Source organism: Natrix helvetica (assembly GCF_964273705.1).
Source record: "Natrix helvetica genome assembly, chromosome: 1".
Classification (NCBI taxonomy): domain Eukaryota; kingdom Metazoa; phylum Chordata; class Lepidosauria; order Squamata; family Natricidae; genus Natrix; species Natrix helvetica.
In genome coordinates this window covers 250,001,579-250,024,140 of record NC_138548.1, presented here as the reverse complement: position 1 = coordinate 250,024,140, position 22,562 = coordinate 250,001,579, and the positions used below count along the sequence as shown (strand labels likewise).

Below are 22,562 nucleotides of genomic sequence, written 5' to 3'. Positions count from 1 at the left end.
AATGCATCATTGGGAAACATGGTCACAAGCACAGCATTCTGCTGGTGAAGTATAAGATTGGGATTGCCTTGGCAACATTTCGGCGAGGTCTCACTCGCCATCTTCAGGCTGGGTTTTGGGCTTAAAGCGTGGTTGGAGCTGCCGTCTTTCTATAAATCTTGGTGTGTGTGTGTGTGTGGAGTGCTGGCTTTCTTTCAGTAAGTGGAATGATTGGTCATGTGGTTGTATCATGATTGGTAGATTGGTGCTGATTGGTGCTGACTGTATGTCCGTTGTTGTTTCGTGTTGTAATGGCCTAGGTCGTGGGTGGGGCTCGTTTGTTGACTATGGCTGCTTTCCAGATGTCTGGTACGTGGGAGGTATTGTCACGTTTATTCATGTTGTGGGGGTGTTTCTCTATTTCGATAGCTTCCATAATTATTCTCTTGTTGAAGTGTTCAGTTTTGGAGATTAACCTGGTTCCTTCAAAATTAATTTCATGTCCTCCCTTACATCAAATGCACCACAGATAAAATCAGCAAAATTCTCCACAAACACAATATCAAGACAGCCTTTGGCACTGGCCAAAAAATAGCCAACATCTTAAGGAACCCCAAAGAAAAGATCCAGCTTGAAAACCAAGGAGTCTATGAAATACCATGCAAAATCTGCCCAGCCACATACATTGGACAAACTAAGAGGAGAATAAATGCACGCATCGCGCATTTACACAAGAACGCAGTCAGAAAAGAAGAAAAAACTTCCTCCCTCTTCCAGCACCTTAAAGCAACAGGACATGAAATTGATTTTGAAGGAACCAAATTAATCTTCAAAACTGAACACTTCAACAAGAGAATTGTTATGAAAGCCATCGAAATGGAGAAACACCCCCACAACATGAATAAACGTGATGATATCTCCCGCCTACCAGGCATCTGGAAACTAGTGTCAACAAATGAGTCCCAGCCATGAAAATCGACACCGGACCCAGAACAACGCATCCACCAATCACCCTCACCAGACTCAAACCCAAACCCATCCCATAGACCAAATGCAACCACCATCAAGAAGCCAAACCATGGTGGCATCACCAACTGCTGCACCCCCCTCCGACCCCCACACAAAGCAAACTTACACATGCTATGAACACATGACCAGACCGCAAACTCGGAGCCAAACCAAAGCCTGGGATATTACACCACACCTATCAGCTCAGGACATTACATTGCAGAACTCAGAAGGTTACAATGCAAAGGCTCAGGATGTTGCAATGCAGCCAACCCCCCAGGAGGTTGCAGCACAGGACTCAGGATATCACTACAATAGAGCTCAGGATGTCATCACACAGCCCATTACCCAGGTCGTTGCAACACAAAAGAACAATAGGCACACAGCCAGTACCTCAGCCACACAGGATGTTACGAAAGAGCCGCCTAATCTGCAAACATCAACTCCATCAACTAATGAAGATGTTACAACACAGCCAACCAATCCGCTTACAGCAACAAAGCCAGCACTCCACACACACACACACCACCAATATTTATAGAAAGACAGCAGCTCTGATCACGCTTTGCTCACACAAGCACGAAGCCGAAGGCACCAGCCTGAAGATGCTGAGTGGGACCTCGTCAAAACGTCACCAAGATACTCTCAATCTTACACGGGAAAAGACCCAAATACGCCAAGACTATAGAAGTGCCCCTGAACAAACGGGCAGTAGCGGCAAATGTGAGTAGAGAATGCAAATGTGAGTAGAGAAATAGGTACCACTTTGGTGGGAATATAACAGCATTCAGTGCACCTTGGCATATAGTCATGCTGGTCACATGACTGCAGAAGTGTCTTTGGACAACGCTGGCTCCCTTGGTTAGGAAAAGAAGATGAGCACCGCCCCCTAGAGTTGGACATGATTGGACAGGGGCAGTCTTTATCTTTTTCTTTTAAAAAATATATATGTATACTTTGATGAAGGATGTTTAAAAAGTCCTTGAAAGCTTGCATTTTAGGCAGGAACCATTAAAGGTATTGACTAAAAAGCAAGTTAGCATTATTCTTCCTTCAGGCCCAATGCTGTTATCCTTATTTTTCTGTTTGTTTTTGAATACATTATTGTTTGCTTATAAAGTATGATGTTATTATCTATTTCTCTTCTTTTTGGTAGTTAAAGAAACATAATTTAAGGTTTATTTCCGATTGTTTAAAATCCTCTGGTACTACAATCCTCAGTAAATTTTTGTTAGAGCAATTTTCTGAAGAAAACCTCCTGCCTTAATGGAATACTGCCCACCATTATTTTTTATCAGAAAATGAACTGTGATTACTTTTCATGCACTAGCCAATTATTGCATATGCACAATGTCAAGTGTTGCTACCTAATCATTTTCTTCAGCAAGATATGTTCAAGGAAGATGCTGAGATCCTTATGCACTTTACATATTATGTTATTGCTGTAGATATTGAGTTCAAAAGGTGATGGCCATTCATATAGCTCAAAATTTCAAGTACTGTTTAATAAAAGAGGGCTCGCTCTGCTTTTTTCCATTATTAAGACCTAGATCTAATCAAAGGCAGTGGCCCTTTGTTTTTATAAACTTTCTCAGACAATTGTCTATTATGAATGGGATAGGATAGGCGGTGAACTAAAGTTCCATTAGATTGATGTTTAAGGGCATGAATAGATCAAGAGGACAAGCATGGAAAGGCACACCGCCTCTCAATAGTTTATCGAAAGATGGTCTATATATGGCAACAATTCAGAATTAAAAAGAGCAAAGCTGGCAGTAGACTAACAAAACATATCTTCCTTTAAGTATTATGCTGTGACTCATTATATGTAACCAGGAGTGGAGTCACTAACTACAATACTGAAACGAATGTTTTACATTGCAAAATTAACGGATTCCTGAAAATAATTAAATATGAAGATTAATTGGCCACTTTTGGGGAGGCCGTCCGTTACTATATAATCAAATAATTACATGCCTTTATGCCAACAAAATTACAAGTAATTCTGAGAACACAGCTGTAGGAGAGCCACTCCATCGCTAACACAAAGGTTGTGCTTATCACTTCTAGCCCCTTCTGCCTTCAGAAAATGCATTTTAGAATCTAGATATGTCACAATGGAGCTCATATCACTTCAGTCACGCAGCAAATCTGATTAGGCACATGACTCTTACAGCTACAGAAACACTCCAAATTTGCCCTTAGAGGAGCAAAATTGTTCATATTTCTCCAGAAAACTTCAGTGCTTTTGAAATTCCAAAGACTAAACCAACTGCAACTAATTCAACCAACTAATTAAGGTTTGGAAGTCAATTGGAGTTGTATGTAGAAACCACTCATTTAAATATTTAATTATAGTTTGTTTTAAACCCCTCTGCCTCTAAATACTTTTCAGGAAGCTTATGGATAAACACTAAACATTTAGAGTGAAAAAGACCTGGATAAACTATCTACTTATACTTGTCAGCAGTGTTCCAACATCATAGTATCATTCCTTTTAATGCCTGAGTTATGTTTTGAAGTGGCTATAAATTTGAGAATAGAATGAGCCCTTCTTACAATAAGGATGGCCTCAAAGGACAAGTCCAACTATAGTATATCATATTATTTGTAAACTAAAAAAAATATTGATGAGCATCTATTCCCACTGATTTCCAAGTCCTGCAGAACACTAAAAGAAAAATGGTAAAAATTGGAGCGCCCCTCTAATATGCAAAATGACAGCAGAAAAAACATAAATTCTCCTCCTCTTGATTATTAATCGTCATGTCCCACCATTTTTAAAGTTGGTTTATTTTTGTTAATTAAAAAAAAACCCAACCAATAGTGCTAATTGTATAAATAGACTTCACATTTGGCCTGGCCCAGTGAAAATGCTGGAAGAAATCTAAGTCAGTTGATTCAAGCCTAGTTAAAAGGTATTCATTGGACAATTATATCATCATACTGATCATACTAGGGCAGTGCAATGGCTCAGCAGGTAAGAACACTGCTGACAGCTGGGTTTGAGACCTGAGTGCTGTGCAATGGGTGAGCTCCTGTTCCTGCCCCAGCTCCTGCTCACCTAGCAGTTTGAAAACATGCAAATGTGAGTAGAGAAATAGTTACCACTTCAGTAGAATGGTAACAGCATTCCATGTGCCTCTGCATACATTCATGCTGGCTACATGACCACGGATGTTTAATTGGACAACACTGGTTCCCTTGACTAAGAAACAGAGATGAGCACTAGAGTTGGACACAACTGGATAGGGGAAACCTCTATCTTTACTAATTACACTAACAAGATATATATAGAATGGATGAGCCACCTTCCAAACCCTTAATTGAATTTCACATTCCAGAATGTGAGGCTGCTTCAAATGTTACTCTCTTTTTTTTTAATCAAGCAAATATATGAATGAGGCTGACTTCTTTATCTAACATCCAGGGTTCTCTCTAGTTCCTTGTATAATGTACGTGATAGCTGGACTCGTGCCATACATCACAGAGTGGCTGGTTATACTGCATGTGGCTAGCAAGTTGGTAAAATACCAATTATGGATTAGTGTGAAGTGTGAATCGAGCAAACTGATTTATACAATAAACCACAATTAACAAAATTTGGCCTTAGCATGATGTGTGAATCCAATCAGAAAGGAGCTTAGACATGCTGCTATGTAATATGCTAAACTGGCTTTGTTATGCCAGAAGACAAACTGTTTTGAAAGCTACTGGGCCCTGAGCCATCTACACTTGACAATCCTCCAGGATTTCAACAGAGAATGGATGAAGCCCTGTTTCTCCAGTGCCCTTCTTATTGTCCTTATTGTAATTGCAGCAATAGTCATTCATCAACACTGCTTGAACTCAGAAACCTCCCATTGTTCTATGCTGCTACCTTAGGACTGTTGCCATGTTTCTACCCGGGATGTGAGTGCATCTGTGCAAAGAAATGGATGGCTCAGGAACCCACCCTCTCCCCCCCCAAGGCTCCAGTCTAACTCTTCTTCACAGTGACATACTTAAAATGGGAAGCAACATTGATCTGGGAACTGCATTTAAGGCACTCTATACCTTCTGCAGAAAACCCACTTTGGATAAAGATTATGGTTGTAGACTATTGTGCTCCAAAAGTCCAGAAGAAGGACCAGCAATATTAATTAATTAGATTTTTTTTTAAAAAAAATCTATTACTATCCAAAGAGTTGCTATTTTCTTGCCAGTCTCAGATTTCCTTGTCTCTGAAAGTAGAACTTTCACAGCAGAGGCAAGGCAGGGATGCTCAGTCATTTTATAAGCCCCGGAGAAATAAACCCACTATGTCCTATACTCTGCACAGAGTGAGGGTTTGGCTTGGATTCTCTCTGTGTGCTAACAGAAGAACTGATAGATTTCAACTCAGCCAAAAACAGACACAAGCCAGCCCATAATTTATCTATCTAATCTAAAATTAGGATTAAGTCCTTGATAACGATTAATTCCAGGAAGGTACCAGATAGGAAAGAATGAGCCCAAGTCAGAAATAATGGCAACTAGAACCACCACAAATTTGTTTGTCAAAATAGCTCCAGCGAGTTACCCGGTGGCAACCTGAAAATCAGGAGGAAGAATCTATCACATCTCTCCCAGATTTCAAATTAGTTGTATAAAGAAGTTTGACACTATATCCTGTTTTTTTACATAAGATTTTGCATCTTAAATTTGGATTCTTTCTCTAAATTGGAAGCCATTATTAATACCAACCACCTGAAACCTGTGATTCTCAAAAGGCAAAGAACCACCCCAATTGTTTGAGGTACACTATGTCTACGGTAACGTATTTCATTTCATAATGAACTTTTCTAGTTCCGCACACTTTTCTTCATCCAAGCACATTGGTTTTTTTCGTTCTTATAGCAATAGCACTTAGACTTATATACCACTTCATAGTGCTTTTACAGCCTTCTCTAAGTGATTTATAGAGTCAGCCTACTGCTCCCAACAACCTCATTTTACCCACCTTGGAAGGATGGAAGGCTGAGTCAACCTTGAGCCTGGTGAGAGTCGATCTGCCAAACTGCAGCTAGCAGTCAGCTGAAATAGCCTGCAATACTGCACTCTAACCACTGCGCCACCTCGGCTCTTCTTTATGTAACACAAGAGCTGTTTAAACCAAGAAAGACTTAACATAGGTTTTCAATCTTTTTTTCCCCCATAGTAGGAAAGTAGCAGGACTCAATTATTTGACAGTTAAGATCAGCCCATGTGGAACTTAATTCTGAAGCTGTTCCTGAAAGTCTGGGCTTTCATTATAAGAAGAAATTATGCCAAAGGAAGAGTTTTTGCCATTACACAGATATATTGGAAAACAGTATCTACAAAGAGCAGCCAATGAGTTTTGTCCTGTGGATGGAGGGAAATCTAACCTAATCTATTGAGAAAATGTTAATTGAAGAAGACAGTTTTCATTATGGACACAACCAAGCTTGTGGAATTTACATCTGGAACATCTCAGAATCCTGGCTACTATCTTTGTCAGCTGCCCAGAGTTGCATTAGTAGGTTGAGTGGCTATAAGGTTGAAATAAATAAATAAGATGGTTGACTTGGGATGGGGCAACCTGGCACTGTGGATAAACCCTAACCAAGCATCAAGCATATGGAATACCCAATACAGGTTGAGTATTGAGTATATTGTATTAGATTCCTTGCCGATAGGAGCAATTCTCTTAAAAATAGAAAGGGAAGATTTCCAGGTTTACAGATAAATATCACATTTTACAAAAGCTTTTTTTGTAAAAGGAACCAAACTGTCCTACTTTTTTTAAGGGTGTTTCAATCCTGCAAAAAAAGTATCAAAGATACAGGACATCACACTTTAAGTTTAGTTCCTGATGTACTCTCACATTTTCCTGGCAAAAATATGGAAGCAATTAGACATTACCATTTCTCAGATTTTTTTTCAACTTTCCATTCACCTTGCAAGTTTCCAATCCAAGTATTAATCAGGCCTGACTCTGCTTAGCTTCTTAGCCCAGCCAAGTATTGCCACTAGCTGAAATGTCCTCCGAGAAGCTGATGTTGATTAAACAAATGTCAAGAGCAGTTGGGGCAATTCCAATGAATCTTGATCCAGGAAGCATCCAAGAGGACCACGTATGATTTAACATTGATGCTGTCCAAAGGTCAAATTAGGTTCATCTCTTTCCTCTTTTGTTTTTTGAAAACCTATTTTGCTTCTCTGGGCCAACTTGAAATTCCATTTTGATTTTTGCTGTGTTAATATAGACAGGTATTTTAACTGTTTCTTAATTCCCTTTGAAAACCATTGTAAAAATGTCAGCTGACCAGAAATATAAATTCTTACAAACAAATTTTTGTATATGTGATGTTAACAGTTATACTGACAGCATTACCTTGCTGGTAAGCCATCTTGGTGCAGTGATTAAGGCTAATGGCTGGACACCAGGAGACAGTGAGTTCTAATCCCACCTGAAGTCCAAAGCCAGATGGATGACCTTGTGCCAGTCACTCTCAGCCCTGGGAAGGAGGCAATAGCAAACCACTTCCAAAAAAACTTGCCAAGGAAACAGCAGGGACTAGTCTAGGCAGTTGTCAGGACTCAAAAGACAACAAAACAAAACTTTACTACATTCTCACCAGCAACCCTTGGTCCCATGATTTTGTAGCATTGTTCAACGTCCGTCTTTAAATTTTGAAGAACTGTGCATATCGACAAACATTCCATTGTACCCCTAAACTCAGCAAAAGTCTGTCAAACTCTAATTTCAGACCAAGGTCAAATAGTCTGTCCTTGTAATAACTCTGCCGCAGTCTCAAATCAGTTAAAGGCACATTACTTACAGCACCTTAAAAACAAATTTAAGTCACTGTTTATTTTGGTGCTAGGGAGAATGATATAGTGATGGCTTATCTTTTTTTTAAAGGGGGGGAGGCAGATATAAACACATTAGTTTTCTGCAAAACTCAATGGTGTATGTGCCTTAATACAATGCAATCTATTAAGCTCCCTAAAAGATTATCCAAAGCTGGTGTTGATTTTTCATATTGATTATTCATATGCTTCATTGCTTATCTGTTTCCTTTCTGAGATCAGAAGGAAGTATGGACGAAGCTTCAGTTTTGTTTCTAGAAGAAAGGGTGGGGGTGGAAGAGGGGGAGGAAAGATTGCTAAAGCAACCCAGCAGTCAACATTGCCACTCACTTATTTGCTCCTAACTTAATCAAAGCTTAACTTCAAAGCAGCCCGTAGCTGCATTAAAGAGGAAATTGCTCTTCAAAACAGACTTGGACTACTGAGCTGGAATGAAGCCAAAAACTAAGGCTTCTCCTGCTTTTTATTGTCTCCTCCCCCCTTTCTTTTGTGAGATTTAGTAGACCGTCTGCGAAAAGCAGTGAAGGGCTCTCTCAAAAAGGCAATTCCTGGAGAGGAAAGACAATGAGCTAAATGTGAAAAAGGACTAAATGTGAAAAAGGACATTACGAATGGAATCTGCCTGGTGTCTAATAATAAACAGTTTATCACCACAGCATGCAGCAATTCTACTTTCAGTCCTTTGGGTTTGTTGATACAGTAGATGTCTACTGTTCACATAAATCCTTGATTTCCAATATCTGTTGAATATTCAATATCAAACAGGTGATGTCAGTTTTCACCTCTGATACTATTGATAACTGCTTAACATCTGAGATAAATTTATGTGTGTGGATCGATGATGATTAATACATCAACTGGGTGCATTACTACTCTATATGATGAAGTCTGCCAGCTATGCTCATATATACAGTTATAGGAACAGAGCTCCAGTTTAACTCAGACTTATTTCTGAGTAACCAGTAACCTAGGTTTGCACTGTGTTTTATAATCATATATTATTTCTTGAAAAGGATAACGGATTCTCATTTTAGCAGTAATTTTAACTCTTAAAAAGAATGCAAAATGCCTCAAGGCAGAATTGTACTACTCTACAGTGTTATCTCATAAGATGGGCTAACAGGAGAATGCAAATAATAAAGTACCACTAAAGGTAAAGGTAAAAGTTCCCCTCACACATATGTGCTAGTTGTTCCTGACTCTAGGGGCGGTGCTCATCTCTGTTTCAAAGCCGAAGAGCCAGTGCTGTCCGAAGACATATCTGTGGTCATGTGGCCGGCATGGCTAAATGCCAAAGGTGCACAGAACCCTTTTACCTTCCCACCAAAGGTGGTTCCTATTTTTCTACTTGCATTTTTACATGCTTTTGAACTGCTAGGTTGGCAGAAACTGGCACAAGTAACGGGAGCTCACTCCGTTACATGGCACTAGGGATTCAAACCACTGAACTGCCGAGCTTTCTGATCGACAACCTCAGCATCTTAGCCACTGGGCCACCGTGTCCCTTAAAATACCACTAGCTAGGAGTTAATCTGAATTTTGTCCTGTGTTATAAAACCTGCAGAAACAGAAAGGTTAGAATATGTGAAGAGACTATATATAGATACAGAGATAGATTCATCCACCCCATGGACAATTACAGTTCTACATGAGTTCTCATATCTCTGAAAGTCTAAATTTCACACAATGAAAAAAGAGATGCATAATTCCACCAAAATCAAACAGGAGAAGATCATTACAAATAAAATCCCATTCGTTTCTGTGATGTTTAAGCTCCACTAAGTTGCAGAATTGCAGCCACTATGCTCAGCCTAAGTAAGCAAGTAAAATATGTTGTCTGGATACACATTATGTTTTGAGGGTAATAAATGAGAAAATAAGAGAAGAGGGAGATTTCTTTGGCTAAACTATTGTAGTATTAATTACTCTGAATATTAACTTTGTTCCATAACAATGCCCAACTTTAAAAAAATGTCATTTCCATTGTTAACAATTGCACAGCCATCAGAACTTAATCTTCCATGTTCTCAAGACCCACATCAAGTTGAAATCAAATTAGAACTCTATGTTTAAAAAATGAACAGCCAATCCATCATACAAATTAATTGTCATCACTACCCTTACTAAAAAAAAACTACATTACACTTCCCATCATTGATCTAAACATATTTTTACACAGTAGTTATTATTCATTTCAAGGTTCTTCTAATTTCCTCCTTTTTCTGGATACCATCAGAGAATCTATAGAGCTAAATTCTGGATCACATCCGCTAAATTGTCGAAGTATGAAATTTTTACTGAAACCACATGTAATGAATCCTAGAATTGCTGAATCTTTCAATCTATAGAAGTCTTACACACACACACACACACACCAGAAAATAGTATGTAATTTGTTTCTCCTAACAGTGTCCCTTGAACCTTCTGTTTTCTCTTTCTCTTCTTCATTTTGCAATTAACCATGTTGAAATCTTGCTTGCCAGGATAAGCAAAAGAACACACGGGTGATATGATACCTGCAATCCCAGGTTGCATTTTGACTTCAAACATAAGTTTATATTTGCTTCTCTTTTTGATATACCACCTGTACCACCCAATGAACAGAGATTCATTAATTGCATGTACATAACAAGCTGAACATAAACATGGTTTTCAAACCACAGTGGCTAAGTTAAAACCCAACCATCAAATTGTATCAGGTCTTCACACTAAGCCCCAAAGACCTTTATTTGTTTATGTTTCACATGTTTTTATATTCCCCCTTTATTATTTTTACAAATAACTCAAGGTCATAAACATACTATCCTCCTCCTCCTATTTTCCCAACAACAACAACAACAACAACAACAACAACAACAACAACAACAACTCTTTGAGATGAGTTGGGCTGAGAGTGTGTGATTGGTCCAAGATTTCATGACTAAGGCAGGACTGAAACTCACAATCAGTAAACCCAATTCACATGGTTGGTTAATCAATTAGTACCTTAAGAGAACATAGCTGTATTCTGTACTCCACATAATGATTTACACACCTAATTGTGCCAAGAAATTGGAGCCATGCAAACATAAATATTCATCCTTCATGCAGCTCAGTCCTATGTAGAGCGATGGATTGGACCTTAGTCCTTAAATCTAGAAGATATTGGATGAACACTACGGAATGCCAGATCAACTGTTCCGTCCATAGATACTGACCTGTCCATTGGGAAATGGGCTTCTTCCCCTTTCCGGAAGTCTGTGCTATTCTCCAGCCTGGCTAGCACTTCCATCCTCTTCACCATTGTCTCCAGCATATCACTCATTTTCCTCAGCACTCCTCTGGACTCCAGAGTCCCCATCACTGCAGTCATACAGGAAAGCAGGAGAAAGAGAAAGGAACAGAAGAACATTCTACAGTGGTGTTCAAGAAGCAGCAGAGATACATTCAGACAGACAGAAAGGGCAAACATTAATTCTTGTGAATGGGGAAAGGGCGGGAAGGAGTTGCTGACAAGATTTTAATCCGACATACATTACTACATGGTGTGCTCTGTTCTTGGAATAGCTTGTTCTCAGCAAAAAACAATAAAATAACATTTGTGGCTCCCTAACAGCAAATATAACATTGAGATCAAAGTGCAGATTCAATAAGCAAAGAAGGCATGAATCCAGCTTAGTTTGCTATTTTTAGATTAGAGTAGAATTATGTATTGGCCAAGTGTGATTGGACACACAAGGAATTAGTCTCCGGTGCATAAGCTCTCACTGTATATAAAAATACATTTGAGATTCATAGAAAAACTAAGTTGAGCTGTAAGAAACCTTCTCTATGAGACTCCAATAAGAAGTTTCAGAGTGTTTGCAACACCTTCATTTTCCATCCGAATTTGGGTAAAAATAGCAGAGGTCACTAATCCTGCCAATTTTCAGCTAGGTGGCTATACGTTTTTTCAAATATTATCCTTGCATAACTTTTAAGGCAGAGAAAGCCGCGTCAGACAAGGACAACGTAGCAGTTTCCAGATGACCTGGGAAAGAAAAGAGCCTTTAAAAACCCAATTAAGTATATGTCCTATTCTAATTTTAAAACTCAAACAAACAAGCTTTAAAAGTAAGCTCTGTTGTTGTTGTTGTTGTTTTGGTCTTGCTTTTCTATACTGCCACACTTGGTATAACCCTGAAGAACCATCAATGACTTGCTCCTATAAGATGATGCAGCTTTGCTGCCTCTGATCCTTTAGTCTTTAGAGGTGTCAGGAAAGTAGGTGCCCAAAGAAACCATCATCAGTGGCAGGACTTGATAGTGTCAGAGTTGTGGAAAACTGTTAACACTTTGTTAGATAGTTACTAGCAGTATAGACAGCAGAAGCAGGTTGGCACACTGAAATACAACAGCTTGCACAGAAACAGCCCACTGAGAAAGTTGTATTTGTAGTTTGCAGTCCTCCACTTTAAAATAAAGTGTGCTTTTCAACACTACAGGTAGTCCTCGATTTACAACAGCTCATTTAGTGACCAAAGTTACAATGAAAAAAGTGATTTATGACCAGCTTTCACACTTATGACCATTGCAGCATCCCCATGTTCACATGTTCAAAATTCAGATGCTTGGCAACTGACTCATATTTATGATGATTGCAATGTCCCGGGGTCATGTGATTACATTTTACAACCTTCCGACAAGCAAAAGTCAATGGTGAAACCAGATTTACTTAACATCTGGGTTACTAACTTAACAATTGCAGTGATTCACTTAACAACCGTGGCAAGAAAGAGCATAAAATGGGGCAAAACTCACTTTAACAAATGTCTCATTTAGCAACAGAAATGTTGGGCTCAGTTGTGGTCATAAGTTAAGGACTATCTGTTCTTGTGCTACTCTGATTCCTATTCACTTATTGCCCAGAGATTAAAACCTCTGCCTCAATCCTTGGAATGTTAAAAGGAAAACTTCATTGATAAATACATATACGAAGTCCACCTTGTTCCCATATTCAAAGTCCTAAGAATTGGACTGATTCCCAGTTGGTTTGGCAGGACCAGCAGAGAAGTACAAAAAAAAGTCTAGTCCTTAAGGTTTATAGTGGATTACATTTAAAATGGTGAGAGCTGAGGAAAGGAAGGAAGTAATAGGTATACTTCTGAGGAGACTAATCAATATACTTGATGAAATGGAAGATGGAACACAAATATTTATGTGCTAAGAGTTTCTTATAACAAGATTCCTATTTTTTATATAATAGACTAACATGGCCACCCAACTAAAGTTATACCAATAATTTGGCATTTCCAGGATATGGGCTGTAACCTTAGTCTTGTTATTCAATAAATATTTCCACAGCTATGGGGATTATTTCTTGCAAAACACCTTGGAGAACATTACAAACAGCATTAACTTTCATTACTTAATACATTTACCCATAGATTCCTTTATCAGGTTGGCTGAGAATCCAAGCCTATTGGGTTTTTATTATTTCTTTCATGCTAATGCCAGAAAGACCTTGAGATGAAAGTAAAGGACAGAGAACAAATTTATCCTGTATAATATTTATATGTACGCCCCCTACAAAGCTAAGTTACTCATCAAATTTATTGCTGTCATTTCATTCTTCTGAACTTCTTTAAAGCAAATTTTCATTTACAAAGCAGCAGGGGGTTAGAGGACAAGAGAAACAATTGGGGACCTACAGACACACTGTAATGTAATGCATATTTTCCCTAGCATCAAACATAGACCTGCCACCAAACAGTAAAATGCAGAGTGCCCCAATGGTTCTGGTTTAAGAGACAAAATTCTTTCAGCTCCCATATCTGGGAAGCAAAATCTCTACTCTTCTGCTGCCATCTAGGTGCTCTTTGGATTTTGCCAATCAATGCATAAGATTCCTGATATTTATTTATATTTTTTGCTTCAGTTATTTGGTTAGATTTATATCCATCCTTTTCTCCAAGATTTCAAGGCATTTTACAAGGCATCTCCCGTCATTATATTCCTACCCAGCAATCCTATGAAGTAGCTGGGCTGAAGGAAAGTAACAGGGTCATAAGCACTGAGCAGATTTCTGTTCATGATGGAACCTAAGTCTTCCTGATCTTAGTTCAACCAATTAGCCACCATACCATACTAGCTCTGAATTAAGTATTTTGGGAATCAAGGTTCAGGTCCACAATGGCTATCACTTAAATTTCAGGTTATTAATTGCATGACCTTTGTGAGGAGTTTTAATTCTTAGCAAATTTTCTATTATAAAAGGCAAAGTGTAAAAGGGCCAATTTCCTTGTGCAGAGATTGGCTAAGAAAAGTAATACTATACTGTAGCTATAAAGTTCTAGATATCTACAATGAGGCTGTTAAGGCACAAAAATATGTCAGAAGCATGGCCATTTGAGCTAGGAATGTTAAAAACTACTTTGCATTTTCATGCAAATTTCCCCATTGTCCAAAACTTCCACCCCTAAAAAAAACACCTTATAGTATCCTATTATGGAAAAATACATTAAAGATATACTATATTGGAGAAAATTGCTTGCAAAAGTGCATACATTAAGTGAAATGCATTTAAAAATGAATATTATTAGGAGAAAGTGCATTCAGATTGCATATATTTTTGCAGATTTCTTTATGTTACAAAGAAAAGAGCTGACCCAATCCCCTATGACAGAAAAATGAAATGTACAGGTGAACAAAATGTATGAAGTTATTCAGTTAAATCTTCCTGAATAATTTAAAATGTCTTTCTCTAGACAACTGAATTCAATACACCAGGGATAACAACCTTGTTATTGTTAACATGCTTATTTCCCCCCAAATGAGAGCAGAGATAATTAAGAACCCCTGATGCTGTTGGGACTGCCAAATTCTTCAGTAGTTCTGCTTCAACGCTTTTAAGAACCACCTGACATGTAGAAATTAAGCAACTGGATTTTTTCCCACTACTTCATATCCATATTCAGATCAGCCGTTTAATTTCTGGATCTCAGGCTGTGTAGAATTTTTTTTTTAAACAAAGACATCAGAAAATTGTTCAAAACCCAACCAAAACTTTATCCATGACAGTAGCAGCAGCGCAAAATATTTGATTAAGTACTAGCCTGCCTTCAATATGAATAATCTGTCCGATAATATGAGATGCCTTTTCCTTGTTTTACTGAAGAATTTCCAGTTGGCTTTAAAAACACATTTTGAAAAAGAGAGAGAGTTCTTCCCCATTTTTTTTCCTTGGCAACTTGTCTTTTAGTCGTAAGGGGAGGTTCTGTTACAAGTGGTAACCTTGTGAACATCAGTAAGCTTCTGCTCCATGGGCTCTTTCATGTGTGAGATGTCAGACATCTGTTCTTAAGTTTACCCTTGAATTATAATGACCATGTAGCTTGTGTTATAGATAGTCCTTTATTAACAGGTAATCAGAGGACAGTCTCCTTCTTTGACAGATTATTTCAACCCTGAAGTTGGGCGAACTGTGGCCATTTTCCTTTTTGTAGTTTTCTCTTGCGCAGTGATGGCGAACCTTTTTTTGGCTCGCATGCCAAAAGCGGGGGGAGCGCAGGGGGGTCATGAGCGGGCATGCCACACCCATAATGCTATGCGCATGACCCCAGTGTGCATGCATGCACGACCAATGCTCCCCCCCCATTTTTGGTGTGTTTTTTTCACCTTCCCCAGGCTCCAGGGGCTTTATAGGAGCCTGGGGAGGGTGAAAACAGCCTTCCCCCCCCCGGAGGCCCTCCAGAGGCTTCAGGAGCTTCCCTGAAGCCTCCGGAACATGAAAAACCGGTCCTACAGACAAACCGGAAGTAACTTCTGGTTTGCTCAAAGGGTTGTTTTTTGCCCTCTGGAACCTTCAGGGAAGCCTCCTGAAGGCCCCTGAAGGTTCCGGAGGTCTAAAATCTGTCCTACGAGCCAACTGGAAGTCAGTTCCTAAACTTCTGGTTTGCCCGTAGGGCCGGTTTTTCACATTCCATAGGCTTTTTGAAGCCTCTGGAGGGCGAAAAATGGCCTCACAATAAGGCCAAAGTCAGCAATGCTTCACATGCCCTGAGAAATGGTTCCGCGTGCCACCTGTGCCACGCATGCCATAGGTTTGCCATCACGGCTCTAGGGGGTTTATTTTGTCATTGCTTCAGGGCTGACACAGCCTGGAGTGAAGGGGCCAGGGAGCAGGGGTGTAGAGATAGTTGGAGTATTGTACCCATAATAAAATTCCTTCCCATGGGAATTGAGGATGTTGGTGCAGATGTTCGAAAGGTGGAGAGTGAGGTCGCCTAGCATCTGGACTGTGTGCTGATTTATTGGGCCATGTGACTGGAGACTCTGGGACAAGTGACAAAGTTTTACTTTTAATTAGGTAAAGAAAAATGGTGGGAACTTAGAGCCGGCTTTTCACCAGGAACATGCCAATTTTATATGTCCCAATAAAATATTCCCACAGGAAAGTGCCTGCCTTGGAGTTCTTATTGAATGGGATGTATTACTTGGAACCCTGACAGATTATTTGATCCAGATAAGATAAATTCTCATAAATTGAGTTTGATTTCTAGTGAATTCATGGACACATCTAAATTGTTTCTTGACAGGGCTGGAATAAATGTCCATCTGGGTTCAGTTACAAGTGGGGAGAAAGATACTGGAAACATGGAGGCTGTTTAGAAAGATGGTTTTTAATGGTAGACAGGACCAAATGGTTTTTTGGAGTCCTGGGCAAATGAGCACATGAGTGAGAGATAGAGAGAGAGAGAGAGAGATAGAGAGATAGAGAGAGATAGAGAGATAGAGAGATAGAGAGATAGAGATAGATAGATAGATAGATAGATAGATAGATAGATAGATAGATAGATAGATAGACAGAGAGAGAGAGAGAGAGAGAGACAGAGAGACAGAGAGACAGAGAGAAAGAGAGACAGAGAGAGACAGAGAGAGACAGAGAGATTTATACCCTCTCTTGGGCCCCGCCTTGGAGCTTCTTGTTCCTGCGTAAGAAATGTATTCTGATTGGTTGTCAGACTCTCATGGGGCCATGTAGGGGTAACTCTGTAGGTTGGAAGTACCAGGCTTGGTTGAGTCTTGCAGGGTGATGTAATGAAGGGGCTTTGGTCAATTCCTATTATGGCTTAATGGCTTTGTCTTGGTTTGGATCTTGAGTGAGGGCTAATTCTGTCACCCTGGAGCTGAAGGTCTTTTGTAGATAAGATGGCCCAGTCTTTTGTCTTGTAGATAGGTTGGCACCAGTCTTTCGGGGGCCATTAACAAATGTGGGAGCTACTTTCCAAGAACACGTTTCTCCTTTTCTCATCCAGGGAGGTATAATATTCTGCCTTTTTAATATTTCCTAGAATATTTCATTCTTCTAGCACAGGGGGGGGGGGGGTGCTGACTTCCTACAACAGCCATATAAAAATAGTTTCTTCCAATCTAGTTCATAGCACATGATTTCTCAGTGGTCTCTCATCCCACTACTAAATAGGTCAGACCTGTTTAAGTTTTCAAGAGTAACCAAGATGATTAAATGAAAGACTTAGATAAAGTATCATAAGAATAATATGTGGGGACTTTATCAACAGTTGAGGAAAAAGACTGATGCCTAGACTACTCCTTAACTGCTTGTCCCACCAGAATGAAATAATTTTATATTTACAATAAAATAACATTTTCCAAAATTGTGTCTGTACGTTTATTTTTATTGATTTATTTTTATTATTAAACAAATGTATATAGCCACCCAGCTTACATAGGTGTCTCAGTCTGACTTATAATATTTAAAAAATGCACCATGGCAGCGGTGGGAGTTCGCCTTCTCCAGGCTCCGGAGGCTTTCCTCGAGCCTCTGGGAGGGGAAAATTTTCCTCCCCTGGGCTCCAGAGGCCCTCCATAGGCTGGAAATGGGACCGTTTCTGGCCTTCCAGAAGGCCCATTTTCCCCCCTCCCTGAGGTTCCACGTGGGCCCTGCACTTACCTTGCATCCAAAACAGGCCATGTGGAGTCTCCTGGGAGGAGTGGGGTGGAAGGGGCGTGGCTGGCCCAGCGGGGCCAGCCGGGGTGGAATTTGGAGTTTCTTCAAACTGGTCATAATGTTAACTATGGCTTCTCCTGAACCCGGGTGGACCTGTAGCAGCCCACCCCCGCCCACATCCATGGGAGCAACAACGCAATCAAATCAGCTACTTAATGGGCTGTCTCCATGTAAGGTCCCCAGACTCACTGACAAACCCCAAGCTTTTTGGATGAGCAATGGAGGGGGGGCAACCATACCTCAGGGGGGATGATGTTTCATAAAGAAGGTGTCACCACTAAGAAGGTTCTTTTTTCTCTCTTAAACAATCAAAAAGTACAAGCTAGCATATGCAGTTTGGATACAAAACTGTCCTGACTTTATTTCTTTTTTTCAGCGACGTTTCTATGATCACCTCACCTCAGATCATCTTGCAATACTTTCATGGATGTGGTTACGTACTGTGATATGATCTATAAGTTACTATAAAGCCCTTCCCATATATCCACACATACAAGATATACAACATCAATTTCTATCCAAAAACCATCAGAATAAAAAAAAATGGGGGAGGGAATGGAGCTCAAGAACTTTCCCACAAATATGTCCTGCCCGGCTTTAAAGTAAGGAGCTTAAAGAGATGTAAGCCTAATACCCAATACTCATTGCAGGTAACCGTAAATGTGATTTGGTTTGAGCTTAACCTATGCAAATTCACAACGTTGTTGCTTACTCAGCAAACTCTACTTTTACAAACTGACTTAGCATAAGATGTAACTGGTTGGCCTGGAATAAGATTTTGTTATTGTTATTATTATTTATTGCTGTACAATGAATAAAAAAGCTTTAAGAAAAAAAGTGAAAGAAGCCTGAGAGAGAGAAAACGCACTGCAATAAATCATTTTAACAGGAAACAGTTACAAACCTATATATACTTATCTAAAGAGAATATTACTCAAGTACATTCTCTCGTTTACAACACAGTCGTTTCAGCAGTTCCAAGAAGGTTCCACACCCATTTGCACTATTCAGGTGACTCTGAGGACACAGATAAACGTCCAAGTGGCCTCAACATTCTCACAGAGTGCTAACGACCAGACAACTGTGAGGAATATAATTCCTTCCATCCTCCACCATTCAGTAAGAACTGAAGAAGCTTCCTGGATGAGAAGTGAAAAGTCTTCAAGGAAAAACAAGACCCGGTTGCCTTTTGAAAAAGCACTTTGGGGGCAAGTACATATATAGTTCTAATACACTTATATAACTATTGTATTTTTAAATTACTGTATTTTATATAAATGAGTCATATATTCCACACATCTATAGTCTAGATGTAGACTATAGATCAGAGGTGGCGTTCTGCCTGTTCTCCCCAGTTCAAACGAAGCCGTAGCGGCGGCCACAGGAGGCTCCACCTACCCGCCCAGATGTCATCACGGATGCTCTGTGTATGCGCAGAACCTTCTGTGCATACGCAGAAGCACCACCCACACTCCTGGTTCCGAACCAGTAGTGAAGATAAGAGGAAACCATTACTGCTATAGATCTAGACATAGACTAGATCTAGATAGTCTACATAGGCAATACGTTTGTAGGTGGCAAGTGCAATCCGGTCTTCAGTCCACTGCATGAAAGGAGCCATATATTTATCTTTTCAATGCTGCAATATCAGTTTTATGGCCATAAGTATAATAATAGCATAGAGAATCCATTTTCAGAATCCACGGAGAGCCCAGTTCTCCAATTCCATGTAATAGGTATATAATACAAGAGAATGTTATCTTCTGAACGTTTTAGGGTTGTTGTTTTTTTGCACCATCTTATCCACTACTTTCTCCCCAAATTTAGTAAGCATAGAACATTGTGAAAACAATTAGAATGTATTAAACTTCATCCTGCTTGTATAGAAAAGATGTTAGGCCTGCAGTCATATTCCTTTTAGGAGCTTTGGCCTGCCACACTTTCTATTATGTTACTATGCTGTTTCATTAGTGGGGAATAGGGAGGGGGGAATAGTAAGGAGCAGAATGTGTTGTTGTCAAAATAAAACATTCCTTTCTAGAAGCCCAAGGTCATCTTTTGTCTCCGCACCTTTGCACCTGACCGGAACTAGATGGGTGGAAATGCCAGAGTGGCAGATGAAGATTGGACCATGTGATGGACTTGTGGGTATGGGGGCAAGGTTTTGAACTTTCAACTGGGTGGAAACCCAGGAAGCTTTCAGATGCGGGTTTCCACAGACGTACCAACATGTCTCTCTTATTAAATTGGAATTTGGATGAAAGCTATGCCATGGACTCTGATTTAATTCTGGATGATATTTGGAATCCTGACAAAAGGACTGTTAGAAACAACATTTTTGTTGGAGATGCAATAAGGGTAATGCTTCTTTCAGATATATGTTTTACAATGGTCTGGATAAACGGTAAGTAAAGGGCCAGCCAATAATGCTTCTTCCATTGTTAGGAAGAGGTAGAGGCTGGAAGAAAGTGCTTCCTTCATGCCCTCCCTTCAAATTGGATGTGGATCTTGAGTGTGGGAACAAATCAGAAATAGAAAAGAATTGGCAGGACGGCATTTCACATAAATGGTTCCCAGGTCTCTCAGGGACTTGTTTGTACATTAATTTTTATTTGTATTTTGCCTTAAGCAATGCCCAGTGTTCAGGAGGAAGGATATTGAATGCAGCACAATTCAATACCAGATAAAATCCAACTCACTGAATACTTATACTCTATGTGGAACTCCAGAGACAGGAAAGTAGAAACAGGAGAAAACGTAAAGGGACAGATAGAAGAATCAGCAAAATAATACATTAATCGTTTAAAAAATCTAGTAACATCAGCACCCTACTTTGAGCCCAGAAAATGTCAAGGTTTCAAGCGCTGGCATTTTGAAATGGGGTCAGAAGTAGTTTTGATGGATATGGTTTATAGACATGTATGAGGAGGTCAGTGGCCTTCATCCATCCCAACAGATCTGTACCCTGTCAGTTTTCAGTAGGAAATGTAATGTGCTTGGTTCACAGGATCCAGGCCAGGTTTTAGTTTATCCCTTGCTGATTGTGGGACAGTTCTGTTTGGACTCCAATATGGGCCAGGGAACAACAGAGGACAAATGAGATTAGAACAGGGCATGGCCCAGTTGCAGAGAGTATATACCGTATTTTTTGCTCCATAAGACGCCCCTAGGTTTAGAGGAGGAAAACAAGAAAAGAAATATTCTGTTCCGTTGTGCCCACCACATGCCAGCTGAGTGATGGCTGGATCCCAGCCTCCCATAGGTCCGCCAATCAGCAGGCTGGGTGACCAGAAACACCGCCATTGCTACCTCCTCCATGTCTGCTGCCTCCGCTGGGGAACGCTGGAGCCTTCGCTGCCAAGCAGCTGATCAGCAGTTGGATTGGCCTCCCGGAATATCACCGATCAGCTGTTCCAGGCGGCTCTGATGCAATATTCGCTCCATTTCCACCCACTTTTTTTTTGGGGGGGGGGAGTGTGTCTTATGGAGCGAAAAATACAGCAGTCTATTTTTCTACCTATATACACATCCACAAACATGTGATTATATATTATCAACATGTTTCCCACAAAAGCATACTACAACTGTAATTTCTTTCATGTGACGAGTTAAAATATTTTTTATGAAAAAATATGCATTTTGCATTATTACAAATCAATATTTACAGAAAATAAATTCCCTATGTACCCCTTTCTGCTATGAACCAGCTTCAAAACGGAGAAATTATCTTCTTTAACTTCAAAGTTAATCAAAATGGAACTTTGTTCTAGGAAAGACAAACAATCTCTAGTCCTCAGAGGCTTGTATTTTGACAAGGCCACTGCAGTGTGTGGCTTTAATATATTGTATTTCCAGTTTATATAAACACATTACCAATAGACCTTTACCAAGAGACGTGACTAAGTTGCAACTTTTAGCCTTGCAAAGACCTGCCCCAGGCAATGTCCTTGTTCATACATCATTTGCAAAATCACACATTAATTTCTCATTCCACACTCTCCTTGGCTGGCAGTGATATATGATGCAAAAGGGATGCTATTAAATTATCTGGCTCCCAGGTAGACCCTCTGAATGTTATATAACCATAACTCCCTCAGATGAAGAGTAGGATTGAGCTAGAGATTTGTAAAATATATTCATTCTCTATAGCAAAATAACTCACTTTGTGAGTTTCAGCATTGCATGAAGAAAATGAAAAAGCAACTGAGGAGAGTTACCACAAATAGTTTAGTTACAGTATGTTTATCTCGCTTGAACGCCAAGATGACATGTACAATTGTGTATCTCACAACAATTCTGTAAGGGAGTCTATGCTGACAGAGTTACTGACCTGGTGACATTGGCTTAATCAAAGAATTCTTATCCAAGAATTTGAATAAATAAAGAGTTGGTTTTCCACAGTCCTATTCCAAAGCTCCTCAGAGACAACCTCCTAAATCTCTGGTCATTAATTGTATTGGTTTGAGAATGTGGAAGTTGCAGCCCCAATTTTCTGTGGGTATCAGATTGTCTTCTCCCTTGCTAATCAAAGCAACCAAAACAGAAGCATCTTAATTCTTTGGGGACAGCACGACAGCCAGTATCTAAGCATCGATGCAAATTAGCTTGGAAAACATGATCAATCATGACAGAATCCTGTCATATTTATAGACAAAAAGATGCCAACCCCCAACTCTTCATCTGATTAGATAGCATAGTAATCCAGAGCAGAGCTAAATATATTAGCATAAAT

General features: G+C 39.7%; 1 protein-coding gene across 3 annotated transcripts in view; it reads right to left on the bottom strand.

Moving 5' to 3' along the window:
* Positions 1 to 22,562, bottom strand: part of MGAT5B (alpha-1,6-mannosylglycoprotein 6-beta-N-acetylglucosaminyltransferase B) — a 260,022-nt gene that overhangs the window by 132,751 nt on the left and 104,709 nt on the right. For all 3 annotated transcript variants that reach the window (XM_081934842.1, XM_081934843.1, XM_081934844.1), the window contains exon 3: positions 11,040 to 11,184. In XM_081934842.1, the coding sequence (XP_081790968.1) occupies positions 11,040 to 11,184 (145 nt within the window). The remainder of the gene's footprint in view (positions 1 to 11,039; positions 11,185 to 22,562) is intronic.